Raw genomic sequence first — 20,403 nt, 5'->3', positions numbered from 1 at the left:
GTTCAGATCCCAGGTGCGCACCGGCGCACTGCTTCTCCGGCCATGCTGAGGCCACGTCCCACATACAGCAACTAGAAGGATGTGCAACTATGACATACAACTATCTACTGGGGCTTTGGGGGAAAAATAAATAAATACAATTATGAAAAAAAAAAAGTAGTATTATATATTGCTAGAAATATGTAAAGGAACTCTGGAAAAAATGGTTTTCCCCAATGATTTTCTCAAAGAAAATGCATAGTAATTTTTCATCAGCACTTCTCTTACTGGGTACGGATGTCTCTGGCTAAAGGAAACTTACTGTGCTATGAAATGTCCCTTATGTTTATACTCTCACAAGCATCAATATTAAAGGTGTGGAAATTTTTAAAAATTGAAGTTGTTTTATTTTGGTTACATAAGATTCTAAAATACAGAAAGTGAGATTCCAGGGAAGGTGCTCACCAAGATCTAGGATATCGGTGCCAAGTAAAATGAAGGATGTATTACATAGAAATGAATGGAGACCACCAGCTGGAGCCCAGAAGCCCATACCTGTAAGTCTAACTAAACCCTTCCTCTGGTTTTTTAGCCAATGATACATTCTACAGACCTACTTGCACATGTTCGTGGGTACAAGCTCATTACTTTGGAGTCTACTAGTTTGGTACTTATAATAAAATTATTCTGTAATGAGCATTAAAGTGGTACTTCATTGGACAACTTCTAGGTGTTGTATTTTTTAAAACAATGCTGTATTTTCTTAAAAGTATTCTATATATTAGTTTTAGTTTTCTTTTTATAACTCAAATTCTTCTGATTTCTTAAAGTTTTTCTTTATAGGACAAGTAAGTAGCATGGTGGCAGAAAACATTATGCATTTCATACTCTTGTGACGTGTTATATGTAATTGAGAAAGTTTTATTATATAATCATTGATCTTTTCCTAGAGATTCTTTATACTTAGTTATTTGAATCCACTTTAGCAGTGTTGAATCTTTTAGCTCATGCTAGTGAAATGCTTCTTGTATATAAATGATGAAATACTATTGTCTTTTAATTGAAGAATTGTATTTTTAAAGAAGGCTCATGGTATAATTAGAGGGCCATTTGGAAGTACATTTACTAAGTGTTTACTTGAAATATAGACATGTTAGAAAACTGTGTTGGTGTGCAGATAGATTCTTGAAACTATTGGTTAAATTATTACCCTGCATTTGATAGAATGTGGTTTAACTTTATTAAAGAAATTTAAAAAGTATGTTGTGATGTAGGATACTCTTTAGCAGACATATAGGACAGAAGCAACATCTAAAAGATTTCAGGATGGATTAAGTTAGGAGAACAAATTTTATGTTTCTAATCCTTTGAAGGCTTCTGCTAATGCATGGAAATGAATGGGTCTGAACAGGAACCACCTCTGATGTTCTCATTACCGTTTGAGATTTTAGAGGAAATCCTAAAGAAGCTGTTGATTTCCTTCCAATACTTTTTTCTGTTTCTAACCATTTTTCAAAAAGTAATTAGTGGTGGGGCCAGCCCGGTGGCACAGCAGTTAAGTGTGCACGCTCCGCTTTGGTGGCCCGGGGTTCGCAGGTTCTGATCCTGGTCGCACACCAACGCACCACTTGTCAAGCCGTGCTGTGGTGGCGTCCCATATAAAGTAGAGGAAGATGGGTACAGGTGTTAGCCCAGGGCCAATCTTCCTCAGCAAAAAAGAGAAAGATTGGCATTGGATGTTAGCTCAAGGCTAATCTTCCTCACCAAAAAAAAAAAAAAAAAGTAATTAGTGGTACCTTCTTTTATGTTGTATATAGGTAAAATTGTAAAACTAAGAAAACTACTTCAGGGCCGGCCCCCTGGCTTAGCGGTTAAGTCGCGTGCTCTGCTGCTGGTGCCCCGGGTTCAGATCCTGGGTACGCACTGACGCACCGCTTCTCCGGCCATGCTGAGGCTGCGTCCCACATACAGCAACTAGAAGGATGTGCATCTATGACATACAGCTATCTAATGGGGCTTTGGGGGAAAAAATAAAAAAATGAAATAAAAAAAAAAACTACTTCACACTTTAAAAGATGAAAAAAATAAATATATAATTTATGTTTAGACTAATAAACCAAATTTTATACGTTTACTTTAATATTTAAATAGAACTATATGAAAGTACCATTTTTGTAAGTTAAAGATGGTCAAATATCTACAATTCCATATGGCTCCATCTAACATGTATATGAACCACATAGCCTGAAAAGAACAAAGAATATAGCATGTTATTTCTTAACAGTGGGGAAATTTCTGTTCTAACCATTTGTTTGGTTATTCATATGTCAGACTACCAGTTCTAGGTCTTTCCAATGTTGTGACCTTCATTTTCTCTCGTTATCAACTGTAAGTAGGCAGCGTTGTCATGGATTAATGTTAAATTGACCCCACTTTGCTATTTTGCAACAGAGTCTTGCCTGGTTTTCATGTTAATTTGGTCTGATTCTTGTCTTCTGGCCCAGTGGACTACTACTTAACTCCAAGATAAACATTTGTTTCTGGTTCTCCTCCTCTCATTCTGTTCTGGTTGGCAAGGGTAGCTAGTGAGACGTAGCCTGGGATGGTAATATGCCTGTCACAGCTGTTACCTGACTTTCCTTGTGCTTCCTCGTGAAGAATGACTCTAAATGACTCAGATCTTCTTTTCTTCAAGTCATGATGCCATTTTGTGTTTAGTCAGTTTATCAGAACCTAAAAATGTTGCAAATCCCCAAATTTGTGAGTTTCACATTATTTATTCTCCCATAAAATACAGTAAATAAGTTTATGAAAAATAGAAAACAATAATACTGAATTTATTTATTTATTTATTTATTTTTTTTGTGAGGAAGGTCAGCCCTGAGCTAACATCCATGCTAATCCTCCTCTTTTTGCTGAGGAAGACCAGCTCTGAGCTAATATCTATTTTCAATCATCCTCCTTTTTTTTCCCCAATGCCCCAGTAGATAGTTGTATGTCGTAGTTGCACATCCTTCTAGTTGCTGTATGTGGGAGGCGGCCTCAGCATGGCCGGAGAAGTGGTGCGTCGGTGCGCGCCCAGGATCCGAACCCAGGCCGCCAGTAGCGGAGCGCGTGCATTTAACTGCTAAGCCACGGGGCCGGCCCCAACAATATTGAATTTAGTTTCAGATCTTGGGTTGGCTAGGAATCCTCACTAACCAAGTACTTTTGACACACTAGCCATGAATTCATAGCCACACCTTAGCAAAATTATAAACTACTGTACTATAGTACTTAGACTTCTAAGATCTTTTTCAATTCTAGGATTTGGGGAGTTGAAGATTATTTTACTCTGAAAACAAGTCTAGAGCAAAAACAAAAATATACCTTTAATGTCTCATCTTAGCTATGGTCACTATCAAACTGTCAATTACTATAGATTTGTATTATGTATTTTTAAAAATCTTCTCTCTTCTTTTTAATCCCTCAGATAAAAATGGTAGAAAGGCCCAAACTTGCTGCAGTATGTGGACATTATGATTACTATTATGCTCAACTTGACTTGTTGAGGAAGAGAGCCCACGAACCAAGTTACCACCATGTTACTCAAAACGATACTGGAGTTGAGGAGGATTATAGTCAGGAAGAAAGTTACAGCCCATCACCAGGTCAATGGTAATGTCACAGTCTAACTTAAGCTTTGGTCCTCTGAAAATATCTTCATATATCAATATTCTTTATTCTGAAATCCTTGCAAATTCTCCTAAAACAAATAATCCAGGAAGAACTCACAAACTTCATTTTAAATACTTGATTCACAGTTCCCATGACCCTTTTTCAGCTCAAGTCTGATGTAGCTCATCTTCTTTTTTTTTTTTTCAATTAATTAATTAATTTTTTGTGAGGCAGATGAGCCCTGAGGTAACATCCGATGTTGATCCTCCTCTTTTTTGCTGAGGAAGATTGGCCCTGAGCTTACATCCGTGCCCATCTTTCTCTACTTTATATGGGACGCTGCCACAGCATGGTGTGACAAGTGGTGCGTCAGTGCATGCCCGGGATCCAAACCCGCAAACCCCAGGCCGCCGAAGCGGAGCATGCGCACTTAACTGCTTGCAGGCCGGCCCCTAGCTCATTTTCTTTCTTTCTTTCTTTTTTTTTTTTTGTGAGGAAGATCAGCCCTGAGCTAACATCCGTGTTAATCCTCCTCTTTTTGCTGAGGAAGACCGGCTCTGAGCTAACATCTATTGCCAATCCTCCTCCTTTTTTACTTCTCCAAATCCCCAGTAGATAGTTGTATGTCATAGTTGCACATCCTTCTAGTTGCTGTATGTGGGACGTGGCCTCAGCATGGCCGGAGAAGCGGTGTGTCAGTGCGCCCCCAGGATCTGAACCCGGGCTGCCAGTAGCGGAGTGCGCGCACTTAACCAGTGCGGGCCAGCCCCACAGATTCATACTCTTGAATTTTTAATATTGGTTCTTCTAGTAAATTCCACTGTCTGGGACTAATGAAAATAGTTGTTTATGTATCACTTTCCAAAGAGGCTATTAATATTAATCAGTACTAATTGAATCACAATTAAATTATCATTTGAGACATCAAAAAGTAACATATATTTCATTCAGCATTTATATTGTTGGGAGTTTTCAGAATACAGATGTATTAGAAAGAAAATAATATACTTAAACTGCTCTTATGGCAGACTTGCAAGAAGTTTACTCCATAACAAACTTCTGCAGATCTATAATATTTTCCATTGTTTTTTTCACATCGATGTCAGGATTCCTGTGTCCAGAATAATTGACACCCATCCACAGGCCTGAAGACCTAAGGCTGAGAGACGTTTAAAAAAAAGGTTTTTACCGTAACATTTTTCTTTCAGGGTTGGGAATTTGCTAACTTTTGACTGTGGTTATTGTTGAAATTTTGGACAAATAATGAAAAATACGAGGGGCTGTGATGGTGATCTCAGATAGCTAATGAAAATTAGATAAGCAGGAGTGGTAAAGGATGAATTCTTCAGAAATGTATGATGGGAAAAGTAGACGTATTTTTAAAGATACTGGGTGCCATTATGGTTTTATCCATCTTCATAACACATTTTTAATTACCTCCATTGTCATTAAAAGTTATGTGTTCCATTAGTTCAAATTGTAATATTCATATAGGACTCAACTAATGAGTGACATATATTTTTCATATGAACTAAGTACAGCCGTTAAACTCCCTTTCCCTTTTCTCAGCCATGGGGAACAAGTGTCTTCCACTCTTTGTCTAGATATGAGAGCTGTCAAACTATCAATTATTTTGATTATATATGATTTTATCTCCCAAACTCTCACTTAAAATGGTAGAAAGTTCTTTCTTTTGTCTGTATGCTGCTGCCCATCATAGGCCCCATCCTACTGTATCCCAGGATGCCACTCTGATGACTGGTAACCCCCTTCTCATTGTTATACTTTTCTCTCTATCAGAACTCCAATTCCATGGGAACAAGTCTTGATATACTTGTCTGGAGGAAGAGGAATCTGTATATATGTGTATATATATATAGAGAGAGAGAGAGATCGGGGATGAGAGAGAGAGAGAGAGAGAGAGAATCTTTTGGACAACCGCTGGGAGCCTGAATAGTTTTTCTCATGGAGATATTGTTACACATGCCAGTTAGGTTTCTGAGAGAGATGAGTGCTACACCTTGGCCCTCATTTGACACGATATCTGTGTGTCAGACACTGGCTGGGCACCTGCACAGACCTAATCTCTTCTAATCCTCATATCAACCCCTGTGAGATGATATTGGGCTTATTTTACAGATGAGGAACTAAGGCCCAGAGACCTTAACTAGCTTGTTGTTTCATCATATTTCTAAGTGACTGACTTATTAACTTGACTCTTCATAACCTGGAGCCTGCTCATCATGATGCTCCAAGAGGAGTTATTCCTGAAATGATTGTTCTGGCTTTGGAGCCCTAGATGTTATTGGTATTCCAAAAAACTTTACCACATAATTCATACTATGATCTGAAATGTGGTAGTTTTTATTTAGCAATCTGTAATTACAGAAATTCTTTGCAGGAAATTCTGAGAAAAAGATAGACATATAGAACATAGGTATAAACCTGAAAACAGTTTGACCAGAATTGTGCTGGAAAAATATCTTAAGCATTGCATGAGACAGTTGAGTCCTCATCTCTTTATTCATGAAGCATTCCTGTGCCAGCATGAGGAGTAGAGGTAAGGGGATGGGGCACCGTCCTGCTGTCAAGGAGCTTGGTGAGTAGTGCAGGAAACAGACATGCAGCCGTCAGTCCCATCGGGGTGACAGGGCTGTGGGTGAGATACCTGCACAAAGCCTGAGAAGATCCTGGTGTGAAATTGTCTTTTCCCTCCAACATATCATGGACTATGGATTAACGGATTTCTGCCCTGAAGAAAAATCACTAGATCAGAACATTTTTCTGTTTTATCCTCACCTGTATCCCCAGTTGTTACTGTTCTCTTTACCTCCCTTTCCTCTTGATTCCAAAGATTTTCTTTTCCAATGTAAACCTTCTGTAACTTTGAATTACTTCTTGAAGTCAGAACCTCAAGCTACAAGTGAAATGTGAATCTCATTGCTAAGCTGAAAATCCGCTTGTCAAATCAGTACCTAAGACTAGTCAAAATTTCTACTCAAGCGGAACATTGTTATCTCCTAAGGCCTGCTGAATATCTTCAGAGGAAATTTGAAGCTCAACAATATAAATTGAAAGTGGAAAAGCAGTTGGTAAGTAAAATACCAAATATGAGAGGCAATCGGGAAATTCCTACTAGTTTCTCTGTTCACAGATATTCACGAATGCTTAAGTCAAAGTTCATTCCACATAAAAGATTGACTACCCTCCTCTTCCCTAATTTTTAATAGCTAAGGCAGAATAATGGGAATAGACCCTCAAATCAGGGTCTGGGAAGCCTGGTTTCTTCCCTGATGCTGTCACTTCCTGTGTGACCTTACGCAGGTCATGCAACCTCTCTGAGCTTCAATTTCCGTTTCTATAAATGACAGTTTTGGGGTAGATGAGCTTCAAGTTCCCCTTCAGTGTTGCAGTTCTTTGATTCTATTTTATTAAAATTCTACACATTTTTAAAAAGTGACTATTTTATATGAAATGAAAGTTAATCTTTACCATTAAGTATAGTGTCAAAATTCTGGGGCTGAGTGAGGCTGGATATGCATCCCGTTTGTATCACTCTTATTTTGAACCGCTCAATAGCTCTAGTTCAATTCCCCTATCTAATTGCATGATCCAGGGGGTTGCTAAACTTTTACAGAGCTTTAATTTCATAATTATAATACACCAGTTCAGAAAATGAATCTAGGGGCCGGCCTGGTGGCGCAAGCGGTTAAGTGTGCGTGCTCTGCTTCAGTGGCCCGGGGTTCGCCGGTTCGGATCCCAGGCGCACACCCACGAACCGCTTGTCAAGCCATGCTGTGGCGGCGTCCCATATAAAGTGGAGGAAGATGGGCACGGATGTTAGCCCAGGGCCAGTCTTCCTCAGCAAAAAACGAGGAAGATTGGCAGATGTTAGCACAAGGCTGATCTCCTCACAAAAAAAAAAAAAAAAGAAAAAGAAAATGAATCTAGGTGTCTCATATGGTAGCATAAAATTGATTGCTTAGGATAAACAACACAAATGGTTGTATGAATTTTCTTTAATTTTTTAATATTTCATCCTTAAATTAAAAAATTCTACAGCTCACTCTAAAAAACTCCCGAATACTGAGTTTGATTGGTGATATAATTCTTGTTTAAAGGAGAAGGTCAAGGTCATATCAGATGATGTTTCCAAAATGCAAGTATGCTTTATAATTATTTCATTCAAATAATAGGGCCTTCGTCCATCTTCTGCTGAGCCAAATCACAACCAGAGACAGAGGCTAAGAAGTAATGGAGAAGAGCCCAGATTCCAGGAGCTGCAGTGCAGGAGAAATGAAATGAAGGAACAGGTTAAAAGCAGTCTGATCCCAGGGCTACCATTGTATTAATATCATTGTCTATGTACCATAATAGGGGGTTACTCTTAGTGTCTACAGTGCGCCTGAGAGCCTGTTGCACAGACACTTGTTGGACACACTCTCGTGAAGCACCATCCTGGGGTTTAGGGGATATAGAGATAGGTATTTCACCTTCTCAGAGAATGCAACATTGCCATGTTCATAAGGTTTTTCACCTTAGATTGATAAGGTCACTGTCCATCATCAACATTGTTGAAATTTTTATTAGTTTCATAGGGCTGCCTTAACAAAATAAAACAACAAATTTATTGTCGTGATCACAGTTCTGGAGGCTGGAAGTCCAAAATCAAGGTGTTGGCAGGGCCACGCTCCCTCAGAAACCTATAGGAGAACCTTTGCCTCCTCTTAGCTTTGGTGGTTTGTCAGCAGTCTTTGGCATTTCTTAGCTTGCAGCTGCGTCACTCCGTTCTCTGCCATCGTCACATGACATTCTCCCCATGTGTCTCTGTCTTCACCTGGCCATCTTCTTAAAAGGACACCAGTCATATTGGATTAGGGGCTCACCTACTCTAGTGTGACCTCATCTTAGCTTAAATAATGACATCTGCAGTGACCCTATCTCCAAATAAGGTCACATTCTGAGATATTGGGGGTTAGGACTCCAACAGATCCTTTTTGGGAGAACAAAATCCACAACAGGATTGTATATAGAAGTGGGATATATAAAGTAATTGTACATCATTAATGCATTTGCGGTTATTTATAAAAGTGAGATCACCCCAAGCCACCGTATTGCTTGCAGGGAATGAAGTATCACAGCCAAACTGTAAGGCAGATCATTATCCCGAGGAGTGATGGGTTTTCTAATTCTTATTACATGTTACATGTTTTTAAAATCATAGGCTGTATAGAGACTATTTTTGTTAAGTTGTTCACAAATATTAAAATTTTTGTACTGGGATTGCTTTCCAGGAATATTGGAAGCAGTTAGAGGAAATACGCCAGCAGTACCACAATGACATGAAGGAAATTAGAAAGAAGATGGGGGGTGAACTGGAGGTAAATAGATTCATTCTCCTAAACGGAACGTTGTTCTGTTGATTTAGAGCTAACTAAATTGAGCAGACATTAAAAGTAATGATCTCCTCGTAGGAAAGAAAATTTTGTCAGGCAAACTTTTTTTTTTTAATAGGAAAGCTGTCAGATCTAATTGAAACTTCGCTTTCTTATGGTTTACTTGAGACTACACAAGATGTTGAGGATATCTGGGATTCTCAGTTAGGAATGGCTGTTATTAAAAATACTTGTTGATTGTCTTCCTCACGAATCAGTCAATAAGTATTGATTGAGTAGCTGCTAGATTACATGCAGATAATAAGTTCATGCCCATAAGGTAGGAAAAAGGACTAGCATTTATTGACTCCAACTGTATTGGAATAGTCTCATATGCAGGAGTAAGGTTCTAAAGTCTATATAAGGCAACATTTGAGTGCAGTTGAGATGATTCTTAAAAATCTCTTAAAGGTGCCACACTGGAAACTCATTCTTCCTTCTCTCAGATCACTGCTTTTTCAGTAGAGCTCCAGATGAAATATAGCTGGCCTGTGTTTGGAGACCATGTTATATGAAAAACACGTGGATATTTAAACACTAGAAACACCCTCGGCACCCTGGAATGCTCCTCCTGTGAGAGGCCTGTGGGCACTGAGACTGCCCGAGGACATGGCTGGCCTCCCACCTCCCACGGCACTTGAGCTACACACTCACTGAGCAGAACCACCCACGCTGCTGAAATTCATCTGCCTCTCCCCCTCCTCCTGCTCATCCTGCTCATCTTTACTCCTATGAACTTTATCTCATTTGCTCCCCATAACAGAGAAGTTAAATAACTCATCCCAAGTCACTTAAATATTACAAGGCAGACCCAATATTAGATTCTAAAACCTCTCCTCTTCCTAGCATATGCACTTCTACTCATAAATAATTGGAAAAAAAGACACACATGCCTGGAGCAATGATCGAATAAGGCTGAATATAGTTAAGTACGTGCGTAGGAGTAAAGATGAGAATGAGCAGGAGGAGGCTTTTATAGAAGAAGAGAGGTGGGGCCTAAACTGGGTCAGAGAAGAAGAGTGGAATTTGGAGAGGCAGAGCTGAGGAGGGCTTTCTGGAAGAACCACGAAGAGGTTCAGACAGAGGACCGGATGCACTGGGAGGGGGCAGGCTGGAGGTGGGTCTCTCCAGAGCAGAGGCTGGGTTAATGATGGGGGCCCCTGTGCCATCGTCAGCCTTATTTTTAAGGCAGGTCTGTGATGGGAAACCGGAGTCCAGGAAGGATAGACAGCAGACATTTCTAGAGAGACCACAGGAGAAGCCCTTGAGGAATACCAGAGCAGCCAGAGGGGAACGGAGTCGTAGAGGGAGCTCTATCCAGCCACTCCCACTGAGAAAGCATTTCCTTGCTAGATCCCGTTCAAACCCTGGGAGGTTCATAAAGTGGCCTTCAGAACTGATGTAGAACCAATCTTGTTGACTGTGTATAATTTACGTTAAAGGAGGACTCAGAAATAAATCATAAAACCTATTTGGTGAAGAAGAGTAACCTGCCCGTCCACCAAGAGGCACCTGAGGAAGAAGCACCTGTGCAGGTGATGGTTGTTAGAGAGTGAAATGTTTCCCAGTGAGTTTGCGCTGGCCTGGCGGCTCTTACCCCTCACTGTGCAGTAGAATTGTGTGGGAAACATTTAAAAAACTCAAATGCCTAGGCTCTGCCCGACCATCCTGTTTTGAGAAGCTGGCTGGGTGCTTTAGTGAGCAGCCACGTTTGAGAACTGCTCTCGTGGGTGTGTGCAAGTTCAGCTTTCTGGATGGTGTTTGAGTCAGGGTCTCAGACACGTTGGTCAGGAAACCTGATGGGTAACTTCTCTTCCGTTTCCACCTGACATTTTTGGCGGGAGTAGGGAACTGGGCGGAGCTGAATCATCAAATGGCTCTTAAGAGACTTGTTTTCCTTCTGGGAGATCTTCCACCTTTATCTTCAAGGTGCCACAAGGGCTTGATTAAGGGCAGGCGAGAGGAACCAATGTTGAGTGAAGGCGGAAAGGCCTCCCTAAATGTTTTGCCATGTGAAAGACCCCGGGACCTTCACATGACACGATGCCAGGGAGAACTAAAGTGGACTGAGGTTGAATTTTCTACCCGCTGGGGTGGATGGTGCTTAGGAGTCTAAGATAGTTGTATTTTTTTTTTTTTTTAAAGATTTTATTTATTTATTTTTTCCCCCCAAAGCCCCAGTAGATAGTTGTATGTCATAGCTGCACATCCTTCTAGTTGCTGTATGTGGGACTCGGCCTCAGGATGGACGGAGAAGTGGTGCCTCGGTGCACGCCCGGGATCCGAACCCGGGCCACCAGCATCGGAGCGCGCGCACTTAACCACCAAGCCACGGGGCCGGCCCTAAGATAGTTGTATTTTAAGGAAAATAAAGCAATATGATGCTTCTTGTAAGGTTGAGACAACGGGACTACACAATCAAATCAGAGAACCAACCTCACAAATATAAGTTAAGATACATAAGTCACAGTCCTGTTTCAGGGTTCACATTATTGCAGAGCAGAAAAACAGCCTTCCCAGGGTTGCAGGGCAAACAGCTAATGATGATTCAAACTGACACATGCAGTAAGTGAAGTACATACAAAGGCTGTGGTGATAGAGAAGAGGCAACAATTGATTCCAAGGGAGAGATGATAGAGACCTAATGTAAAATGGTGGAGAGAAGAGAGCCTAAAAATATGTATATATACCAAGGAGACTCAGAAGTTTCTGGCTTGAAAGGGGTAGTATCATTTAGTAAGATGGGGAAGAGTGGGGAGCCAGCTTGTGGTGGGGAGCAATCAGGAGTTCCCTCTGGACATGTTGAGTTAGAGAAGATCTGAGGGATTGCACACCTGCCTCGGGGCCTTTGCCCTGCTGCTCCATCTGCGCGGAGCATGCAAGGTCCAACATCGTTCCCAGGCTTAAATCGGGTGCCACCTAGGCTATTCCTGCATTATGCTCATCCCCTACTCATTTTCTATGCTATGCCCCTATTTTATTTCTTTCTAGCACTTAACACTGTCTGAAATTATGTTGTTAGTTTGTTAACTCATTTATTATCTATCTTACTCCAGTAAATGTAAGTTCTCTGTCAGCAGGGACCTTTCGATCGCGTTTGCTGCACTAACCTGTTGTGTAGGACAGTGTCTGGCCCACAGTGGGTGCTCGCTGTGAATTTGTGGAATGAGTATTAAAGTGAAGTGATCAAGTAGGCAGTTGAATATGTGCGTCTGGAGCACAGAGGAGAGAAAAGATCAGACCTGAAGATACACGTTTTAGAGTCATTGCCTAAAGATGGCATTTAAGTCCCTAGGGATTACTGAGACACCCCCCCCCCCTCAGGTATTGAGGAAGAGGGGGGCAGAGGGCCCAGGACCAAACCCTGAGAGAGCTCCGCATTTAAAGAGGTGACTCTTACCTGTTCCTTTGGAATTTTGTCATCTATCTTTATAATCCTCTTCCTCCTTGAAACTGCCCACCAATTTTTAGTGCCCTCTCCTTCCTTTCTACTGTCATGAGCTGTGCACTTTTCTTGTTTTCCTGATTGAGATCATAAGCCTCTTAAGGGAAGGATCCGTAGTCAAAATTACATTCTTGAATTAGATTAGGTTGTATTGGACTGGACTGGAGTGATAAGCATTGTCGCATTATAGAGTTGTACCCATTGCAATGCCAGTGTTATATGTATTAGTATTTCAAGTTAATGGACACTGTGCCCAAGTTTTAGTGAATTATTATTAAAGATATGTTTTCATTCTCAAGTCAATCATCAGATTCAATCCAGAAATCAAATAATGGAAACAGACCATGCTGTGAATTCAGGGGTTGTGAAAATATAATTGTTTGATCAATATACAATGCTAGATTTTAATTTTTCTCTAAACTTTCAGGATATTGAAAGAAACTTGAAACAAATTAGACTTCAGAACATACAGGAAAGTAAAATTCCAGAGCAAAAATATAAAGCTAAGGTAATAAACATTTTGCCTTTGGGTTTCATATTAAAAGCTGGCTGGGGGGCCACACCTTGTGATCTGGGTGGCCTGTAGGATTTTTCCCCCTACTATTTTATGGAATTGCCTTATTTTGTGATGTTAGACTAATGGTTTTAAGTGTCTGTAGTATCAAATAGGGAGTTGGAATTTTAGGGGTTTTTTTTGGATTGCTAAGATTTTTTTTCTTGCTTTCTTCCAGAGAGGGGTAAAGTTTGAAATTAATTTAGACAAATGTTTTTCTGATGAAAACACCCTCCAAGAGGAAGAGGTATGCCATTAAGTATATATTTACATTAGTAGATATGAGAAAGTGAGTGTCTTAATAGCATGTTTCATGCAATTTTTCTGTAGTGGGTAGGGAGAATTTTCTTAAATCTTCCTAGAGGGAGCTCTGGTCTTCAAATGAGTCTTCCAAAAATACTTTTTATCCTCCCATTCTTTTTGTTATGAGATTATTCCCTTAGATGGATTATTCCATTTTAATTTATTTCCCTTTTATAAAGGAACTGTTTTCCTCATCATATTAACTTTTATCATAGCCAAATTAAAATAGAATACATAGGGGCGTAGCAGTTAAGTGTGTGCATTCCGCTGTGGCGGCCCAGGGTTCAGATCCTGGGCATGCACTGACGCACCGCTTGTCAAGCCATGCTGTGGCAGTGTCCCATATAAAAGTGGAGGAAGATGGGCACAGATGTTAGCCCAGGGCCACTCTTTCTCAGCAAACAAAAAGAGGAGGATTGGTATGGATGTCAGCTCAGGGCTGATCTTCCTCATCAAAAAAAAAAAAAAAAATAGAATACACAATACATAGTCAACAACTAATATACTTACCTGGAACAATTTAGCAGGTACCCTAAAACCATGCACATTTATTTTAGGTCTTAGTTATTGATAACTTTATACTGGTGTTTGGGTAAATCTAATTATGCATTTGGGCTCTCATTGACACAGCAATAAACACACGAATACAGTAAACTCAAACCTCATTTTATTACCTGATTTCAAGATTTTTTAATCCCTCTTTTTACTAGACCTGGTAACAAATATCAAAATTAACTGATTTGTGTTTCCATTTTACTTTCTCTGAATTCACCTTTTAAATTAACAAAAGTTAAATCAGTTAAGTATATGTATCATATTTATTATATATTATATTTTCTATACTGTATTTTCTATGTCATACCTGATACTCAGTTTCTTTCATGTTCGTTATTAGCTTAAAACTTTTTTATGTTAACATTTCTTTCAGGGTTTTTTTGTATGTGTGGTCAAGGACCAGTTTTTTTTGAATAGACTTCATGTTTTAGAGCAGTTTTAGGTTCATGGCAAAACTGAGTGGAAGGTGCAGAGATTTCTCATATACCTCCTGCCCCCACACCCACAGCCTCCCCCATCATTAACATCCCCCCACCAGAGTGGAACATTTGTTACAACTGATGAACCTACATTGACACATCATTATCACCTGAAGTCCATAGTTTACATTAGGGTTCACTCTTGGTTGTGTATATTATATGGGTTTTGACAAATGTATAATAACATGTATCCATCATTACAGTATCATACAGAATATTTTCACTGCCCTAAAGATCCTCTGCTCCACCTATCTTTCAGATTTTTACTCACATTTTGCTACATAAGACTTCATTAGAGTGGTGATAGCTAGCGCTCACCTCTGCTTAACCATTAGGTCTCTGAGTGTCCCAGAGCTGTGAGTATCAGAGGGAAGCAGATCTGGGGACTTGTTTCTGGGTTGGAACCTGAGGAGTGGGACATCCACAGTGCTTCTGTGAAGTGAGGCACCGAAGTTGGCCTGCTAAAAGAATGGAGTCAAAAAAGTGTTATCTACCAGGGTGTTCATCCTTTGTTATTCTATGCTTCGATATGCTTGAAACAGAGTGATCATTTTAGTACTGATTAAGGAGTATTAGGAGCAGTTTTAGGGACCTGATTAGGAATGTTGTATACTTAACGCAGGGCAAGGATGAGATGACCTTGAGAGTCCTGCAGTAGAATGATACTGAAGGCAGGAAGTCTGGATAAAGTTAAGTTGCCATATGATCAGTGCTTGTCACTATTGACACAGAGAAGAAATGAAAACGTTCCTGTTTCTATCTTGTTCCAACATAGTTCCAGTTTTAAAACTCTACTGATTTGTTTAATAAACATATGTTGAATACTTACCATATATCTTGGTAAATTCCTGGGAACACAAAATAATTTTTAAACTTTTTTTTTTCAAAATATGGCTTATTTCTCATGAAACACCGTGGACTTGCTTTAGGCAGTGGATATACGAAATGAAACTTTGATCTTTGAGGACGGCATGAAGTTTAAGGAATATGAGTGTATAAAGGAGCATGAAGATTATACAGACAGAGCATTTGAAAAACTCTGTTGCCCAGAAGCAGGTACGTGTCCCTTGAAAGCTGTAGATGAGAAGGAACGGTTTTATTAGCAATCCTTCTCGACCTCTCTCCTTACTCATCTACTGCGACTCCGCTGTTGCCTGCGCTGCTCTGCTCTCCCTGAGCTGGGCGGAGACCTGCCTCCTCTGCCCCTGTCCAGCCCCACAGGGTGGGCATCCTTGCGACTCAGCCCTCCTCTCTAGCTCCACATTGTCTCCCCGGGCAGCTTCACCTGCTCCCTCAGCTTCAGCTGCTCCCGGCCAGCAGCTCCACACCCACCCATTTTCGTCATTATCTGCTGGAAAGCTCCGTGGACAAGTCTCACTAGCATCTCAAACTCAGCATGTGTACAGTTGAACTTCTGAGCCCCTGCTTCCCAGCCATCCTTTATTTTGGGTAACACCGTCGCCAGGCTGACAGCTCCCGCTGCGTGCCCAGCGTGGGTTCTACTCTGAGATGTCTCTGGAGTCTTCCTCCTCCTTCATTCCCTCTGCCACTGGTTTAGGGCCCTATCATCTGTCAGCCGTGTGTGTGGTAGGAAATGCATGGGCTTTGGAGACAGACAAGAGTTTGAATCTCAGCCGGTGCCGCCACTTTCTGATTGTGTGACCTTTCACAAGGTACTTAAACGCTCTGAATCTCATTTTCCTCTTAGAAACGGGGGATAATAGTACTCGCCACACAGGCTTATTATGAGGACTAAAGTGAAATTTGGTATATAAAGTACCAGGCATGTATTAGGTGCTTAGTAAATGCTATTCCTTTCCCTTCTCCTCTGAATTGCCTTATTCTCCTCTGTCCTCCTTTTCTCTAGTATTTCCCCTTCATTCTCTAAATGATTGGTTGCTAGAGTTATCTTGTCATATGATTATCCTTCTCAAATGTTTTTTGTTTTGATAATGCCTGCAGGATACAGTCCATTCCACATAGTGTCATCACGTTTGACACTGTGTGGCCTGATCCTGTAGTCACCCACCTTTCCTGCCCCAGCACCCCCTCTTTCCTTCCATGGATGATGGGATCCATACAGCCTGCTGGAGCACCCATCTTCCCTGTAGCTATGTGAGCACTTACACACCCTGGCTTGGCTCAGTTTCCCCTTCCTAGAATAATACACTTTGCCTCATTCCCCTCTGGAAAAATCTTTATTCAATTCAGCAGGCATCTTATTGAGAATCTCCCTTGTGCCACAGACTGTGCTGGGTGGTAGGGATCTCAAAGGCCGGCCCCGTGGCTAGTGGTTAATTTCAGCAAGCTCCACTTTGGTGGCACAGGTTTGGTTCCTGGGCGCAGACCTACACCACTCTTCGGCCATGCTGTGGCAGCGATATGAAGTAGAGGAAGATTGGCACAGATGTTAGCTCAGGGCAAATCTTCCTCAACAACAACAACAACAAAAACCATAGAAGTGTCATGAGCTAAAGAAAGGAGGCACAAAACATGTGTTCTGAGGCCGAAATGCTAATCATTGTTGGAGTGTGAGCTGGCTGGAGGGTCAGAGAGGTACCCGCTCCTACAGAGCTTGACGTGCCAAGGAGCTTAGGCTTTATCCTGTGTGATGGCTTTCAACCAAAGGGGATTAAATCCTGTTTGTGATGGGGGAAGATCATGCTGGCTGCAGTGTATGAGGATGGTGTGGAGGAGGGGACTGCAGGCAGGAGAATATCAGGTGAGAAAGGACAGGTACATAGGCCAGAACAGTGCAGTGGGAATAGACCCTGAGTGTGAACCGCTGATTGTGGCGGTTGAGGAAGAGAAGAGGGTCAAGGATCCTCCCAGTTTTCTGATTCAAATGGATGAAGCTGTCACCAACCAAATAGGCACGTACATCATGTAGAGCAAGGTCAGCAGAGATAATGTAATGACCTAATTTGGAACGTATTGAGGTTTAGGTCTTTATGAGCGTCAGCTGGAGATGTTCAGAAGGCACTAGCTGTGTAAGACAAGCCCTGGGGCCAATCAGGGCTTCCTTAGCAATACACAGTATTTCCACCTTGGTGATGGTCGAAAATACCTAGGCAGAGGGACTAGAGTGGGAAGGAAACAGAACCTAGGACAGACCCAGTAACGTTTAGACAAGTTTTGGGAGAATCAGGAGAGAGTAAAGCGAAAGAAGGAGAGAAAGTTCTAGAAGGAGGTGCAGGGGTTGGCAGCATCAACTGGAAGAGAAAGGCCAAGTGAGGTTGAATAACAGCTGTGGGATTTGGCCATCAGGAGCCCTTAGTGGCCTCAGTGAAAGCAGTTTCAGTGGAAAGGGTGAATTCAAAGGTTACTCTTTGCATAAATTTGCTGGGAAGAGGAGAGAGTGGATTGTAGGTCTCAAAAGACATAGCTGCCTTTTTTAGATAAAAAGGAAAAAACACCCTTCATTAGTTTGATACTGAAAATGGCCTCTTAATTTAAACTGCATTCCTGTAATTATTATTCAGGTTGAACAATTTTTCCATATGTTTACTGACCATCTGTATTTCTCTTGTGAAGATGTGCTCATGTCCCTTATACATTTTTCTGCTGAAAATGGCATGTTTGTTTTTTCTTTATAAGACTCACTTAAATTAAACCTTTGCCTGTAATAAGTATTGCAAATATTTTCCCCATTTGGTGCTCAGATCTCATTTACAGTATCAACAGCAAATGTGTGTGTGTGTGTGTATACATATAATTGGGAATAAATTTTACAAGAATTGTGCAGAATATATGAAGAAAGCTGTAAAACTTTACTGGGGTATTTAAAGACCACTGGAATAAATGGAGAGAAATAACACTTGTATATTGGAAATATTCTTTCCAAATAAATATATGGATTTTTGGCAATTCAAATCAAAACCACAATAGGATTGTTTTTCTGGTGTGAGGAGATCTTGGCAGATTGGAGAATCTTGGAGATTCTTAACTAGCCAAAAAATATAAGAGCAGTAAAGGGGGACTTACCCTTCCAAATAACAAAATATATAAATTATAGTCATTAAAACAATATGATATGAGCACCAGAAGAGATAAAACAGTGAAAAGAAAAGATAGATTAGAAAGAAACCCTAGGGGCCGGACCGGTGGCGCAAGTGGTTAAGTGCGTGCACTCCGCTGTGGCGGCCCCGGGGTTCGCCGGTTCGGATCCCGGGTATGCACGGATGCACCGCTTGTCAAGCCATGCTGTGGTGGCGTCCCATATAAAGTGGAGGAAGATGGGCACGGATGTTAGCCCAGGGCCAGTCTTCCTCGGCAAAAAAAGAGGAGGATTGGCAGATGTTAGCTCAGGGCTGATCTTCCTCACAAAAAAAAAGAAAGAAACAAACCCTAGTAGGTATCCTAACATAGCATATGCTAATAGTCACATCACAAGTCAATGGGAAAAGAAAGAATTATTCAAACAAATGCTCCTGGGCCAATTGGTTACCAATTTGGGAAAAATCGTGAAATGAGACCCTATATAACAGTACAACAAAGCAAATTAAAAAAAAGTTTATATGTAAAAAATGAAGTTATATACTAGAAAATGAAGTAAAAAAAATCTATTTTTTTGGAGAGGGAAGAACTAGCTATTCAAAATACATAAGAAAAAAATCATAGAATAAATAAGTAATAGATTCAACTTTAACAATGAAAAGCTTTGGTGAAGCAAATAATACTAGCTCCTAGAAAAGCCACTTTTAACGGTTTAGGGTAAATAACCATAAATGTCCACAAAAATCTAGTTACAAATGAGTTCATTATAATATTATAATAGTGAAAAATCTCTAGCAACCTAAAAATCCAGCAAAAAAGAATTAAATTGTAATACATGTACTACTATATTTGCTTTAAAATGGTTGTATAAGAAGAATATTTAATAATCTGGATATATGTTGCTAATTGAAAAAAGCAAGTTATGAAAGGGTGTGTAGTGTGTGGCCCATTTTTTTTCCAAAACAAAGCAAAAACTGTATGCAGGGGAAAACATTTGAAATTTTAATAGTCTCCAGACAGTGGGTTTATGGGTAACTTTTATTTTCTTCTACTTATCTGATTTTTAAATTTCCTATAGTGAAACGTAGTAATAAATAAAGAAAACGGTAACACAAGTTATGTTAAAAATTAAGATAATGGAACAGACTGCATTTCTGTGGAAACTGACTCAGAGTTCTCATAAATGTCTTAAGAAATTTCTCCACATGTATCACTAACGTTTCTTTAGCATTTAGATATATTGGCTAGTCAATCACGTGTTAATAATAAACGTGAAACAATTTTAAACCTGTTTATAATTCCTCTTATAAGTTATGATCCATGTCTTAGTCTGTTTGGGCTGCTATAACAAAATGCCATTAACGAGGTGGCTTGTAAACAACAAATATTTATTCCTCACAATTCTGGAGGCTGGAAAGTCCAAGATCATGGTGCTGGCAGATTTAGTGTCTGGTGAGGGCCTGATTCCATCTTTTTGCTGTGTCCTCACATAGCAGAAAGGGTGTGGGAGCTCTCTGGGGTCTCTTTCATAAGAGCACTAATCCCACTCATGAGGGCTCCACTCTCATGACCTAGGCACCTCCCAAAGACCCCAACACCTAATACCATCACATTGGGCATTAGGTTTCAACATAAAAATTTGGGGAGTGGGGCACAAACATTCTGTCCATAGCAGTCTATATTAGAATGAGGGTGATGATTTCTCTGTTTTTGAATGTACCAGCTGGTGGACTGCCTCCAGGTTTCCTGAGAACTTTTTGGCATGATTAGTCACACTTTAGCTGCTTTTAAATTAACGAGTCATTTTCTTATACCCAGAGTTGTTCATTCAGGATGCTACTGCTGCAGAAAACAGGAGACAGTGGGATGCTGGAGCTCCTCAGACTCTGCTGCAAATGATGGCAGTAGCTGACGTCACCTCCACCTGCTCCACCATGCCTGAAGGTGAATCTAAGATCGGTTGGCAAGAGGAGACCAAGGCCCAGAGGCAGTTGGGTTGCT

At 40.6% G+C, this 20,403-nt stretch overlaps 1 protein-coding gene across 1 annotated transcript in view; it reads left to right on the top strand.

Annotated features, from left to right (window-relative positions):
* Positions 1-20,403, top strand: part of NEK5 (NIMA related kinase 5) — a 70,533-nt gene that overhangs the window by 24,709 nt on the left and 25,421 nt on the right. Inside the window, 10 exon segments of the mRNA XM_087436111.1 lie at positions 403-536; positions 3,452-3,636; positions 6,662-6,728; positions 7,833-7,949; positions 8,931-9,017; positions 10,514-10,606; positions 12,944-13,024; positions 13,248-13,316; positions 15,336-15,462; positions 20,221-20,346. Of these exon segments, the coding sequence (XP_087292237.1) occupies positions 403-536; positions 3,452-3,636; positions 6,662-6,728; positions 7,833-7,949; positions 8,931-9,017; positions 10,514-10,606; positions 12,944-13,024; positions 13,248-13,316; positions 15,336-15,462; positions 20,221-20,346 (1,086 nt within the window).

The sequence above is a fragment of the Ceratotherium simum genome, chromosome 10, assembly GCF_057802395.1.
Source record: "Ceratotherium simum simum isolate JZ-2026a chromosome 10, ASM5780239v1, whole genome shotgun sequence".
Classification (NCBI taxonomy): domain Eukaryota; kingdom Metazoa; phylum Chordata; class Mammalia; order Perissodactyla; family Rhinocerotidae; genus Ceratotherium; species Ceratotherium simum.
Note: the sequence above shows the minus strand (reverse complement) of the source record. Positions and strands in the feature narration are given on the sequence as shown.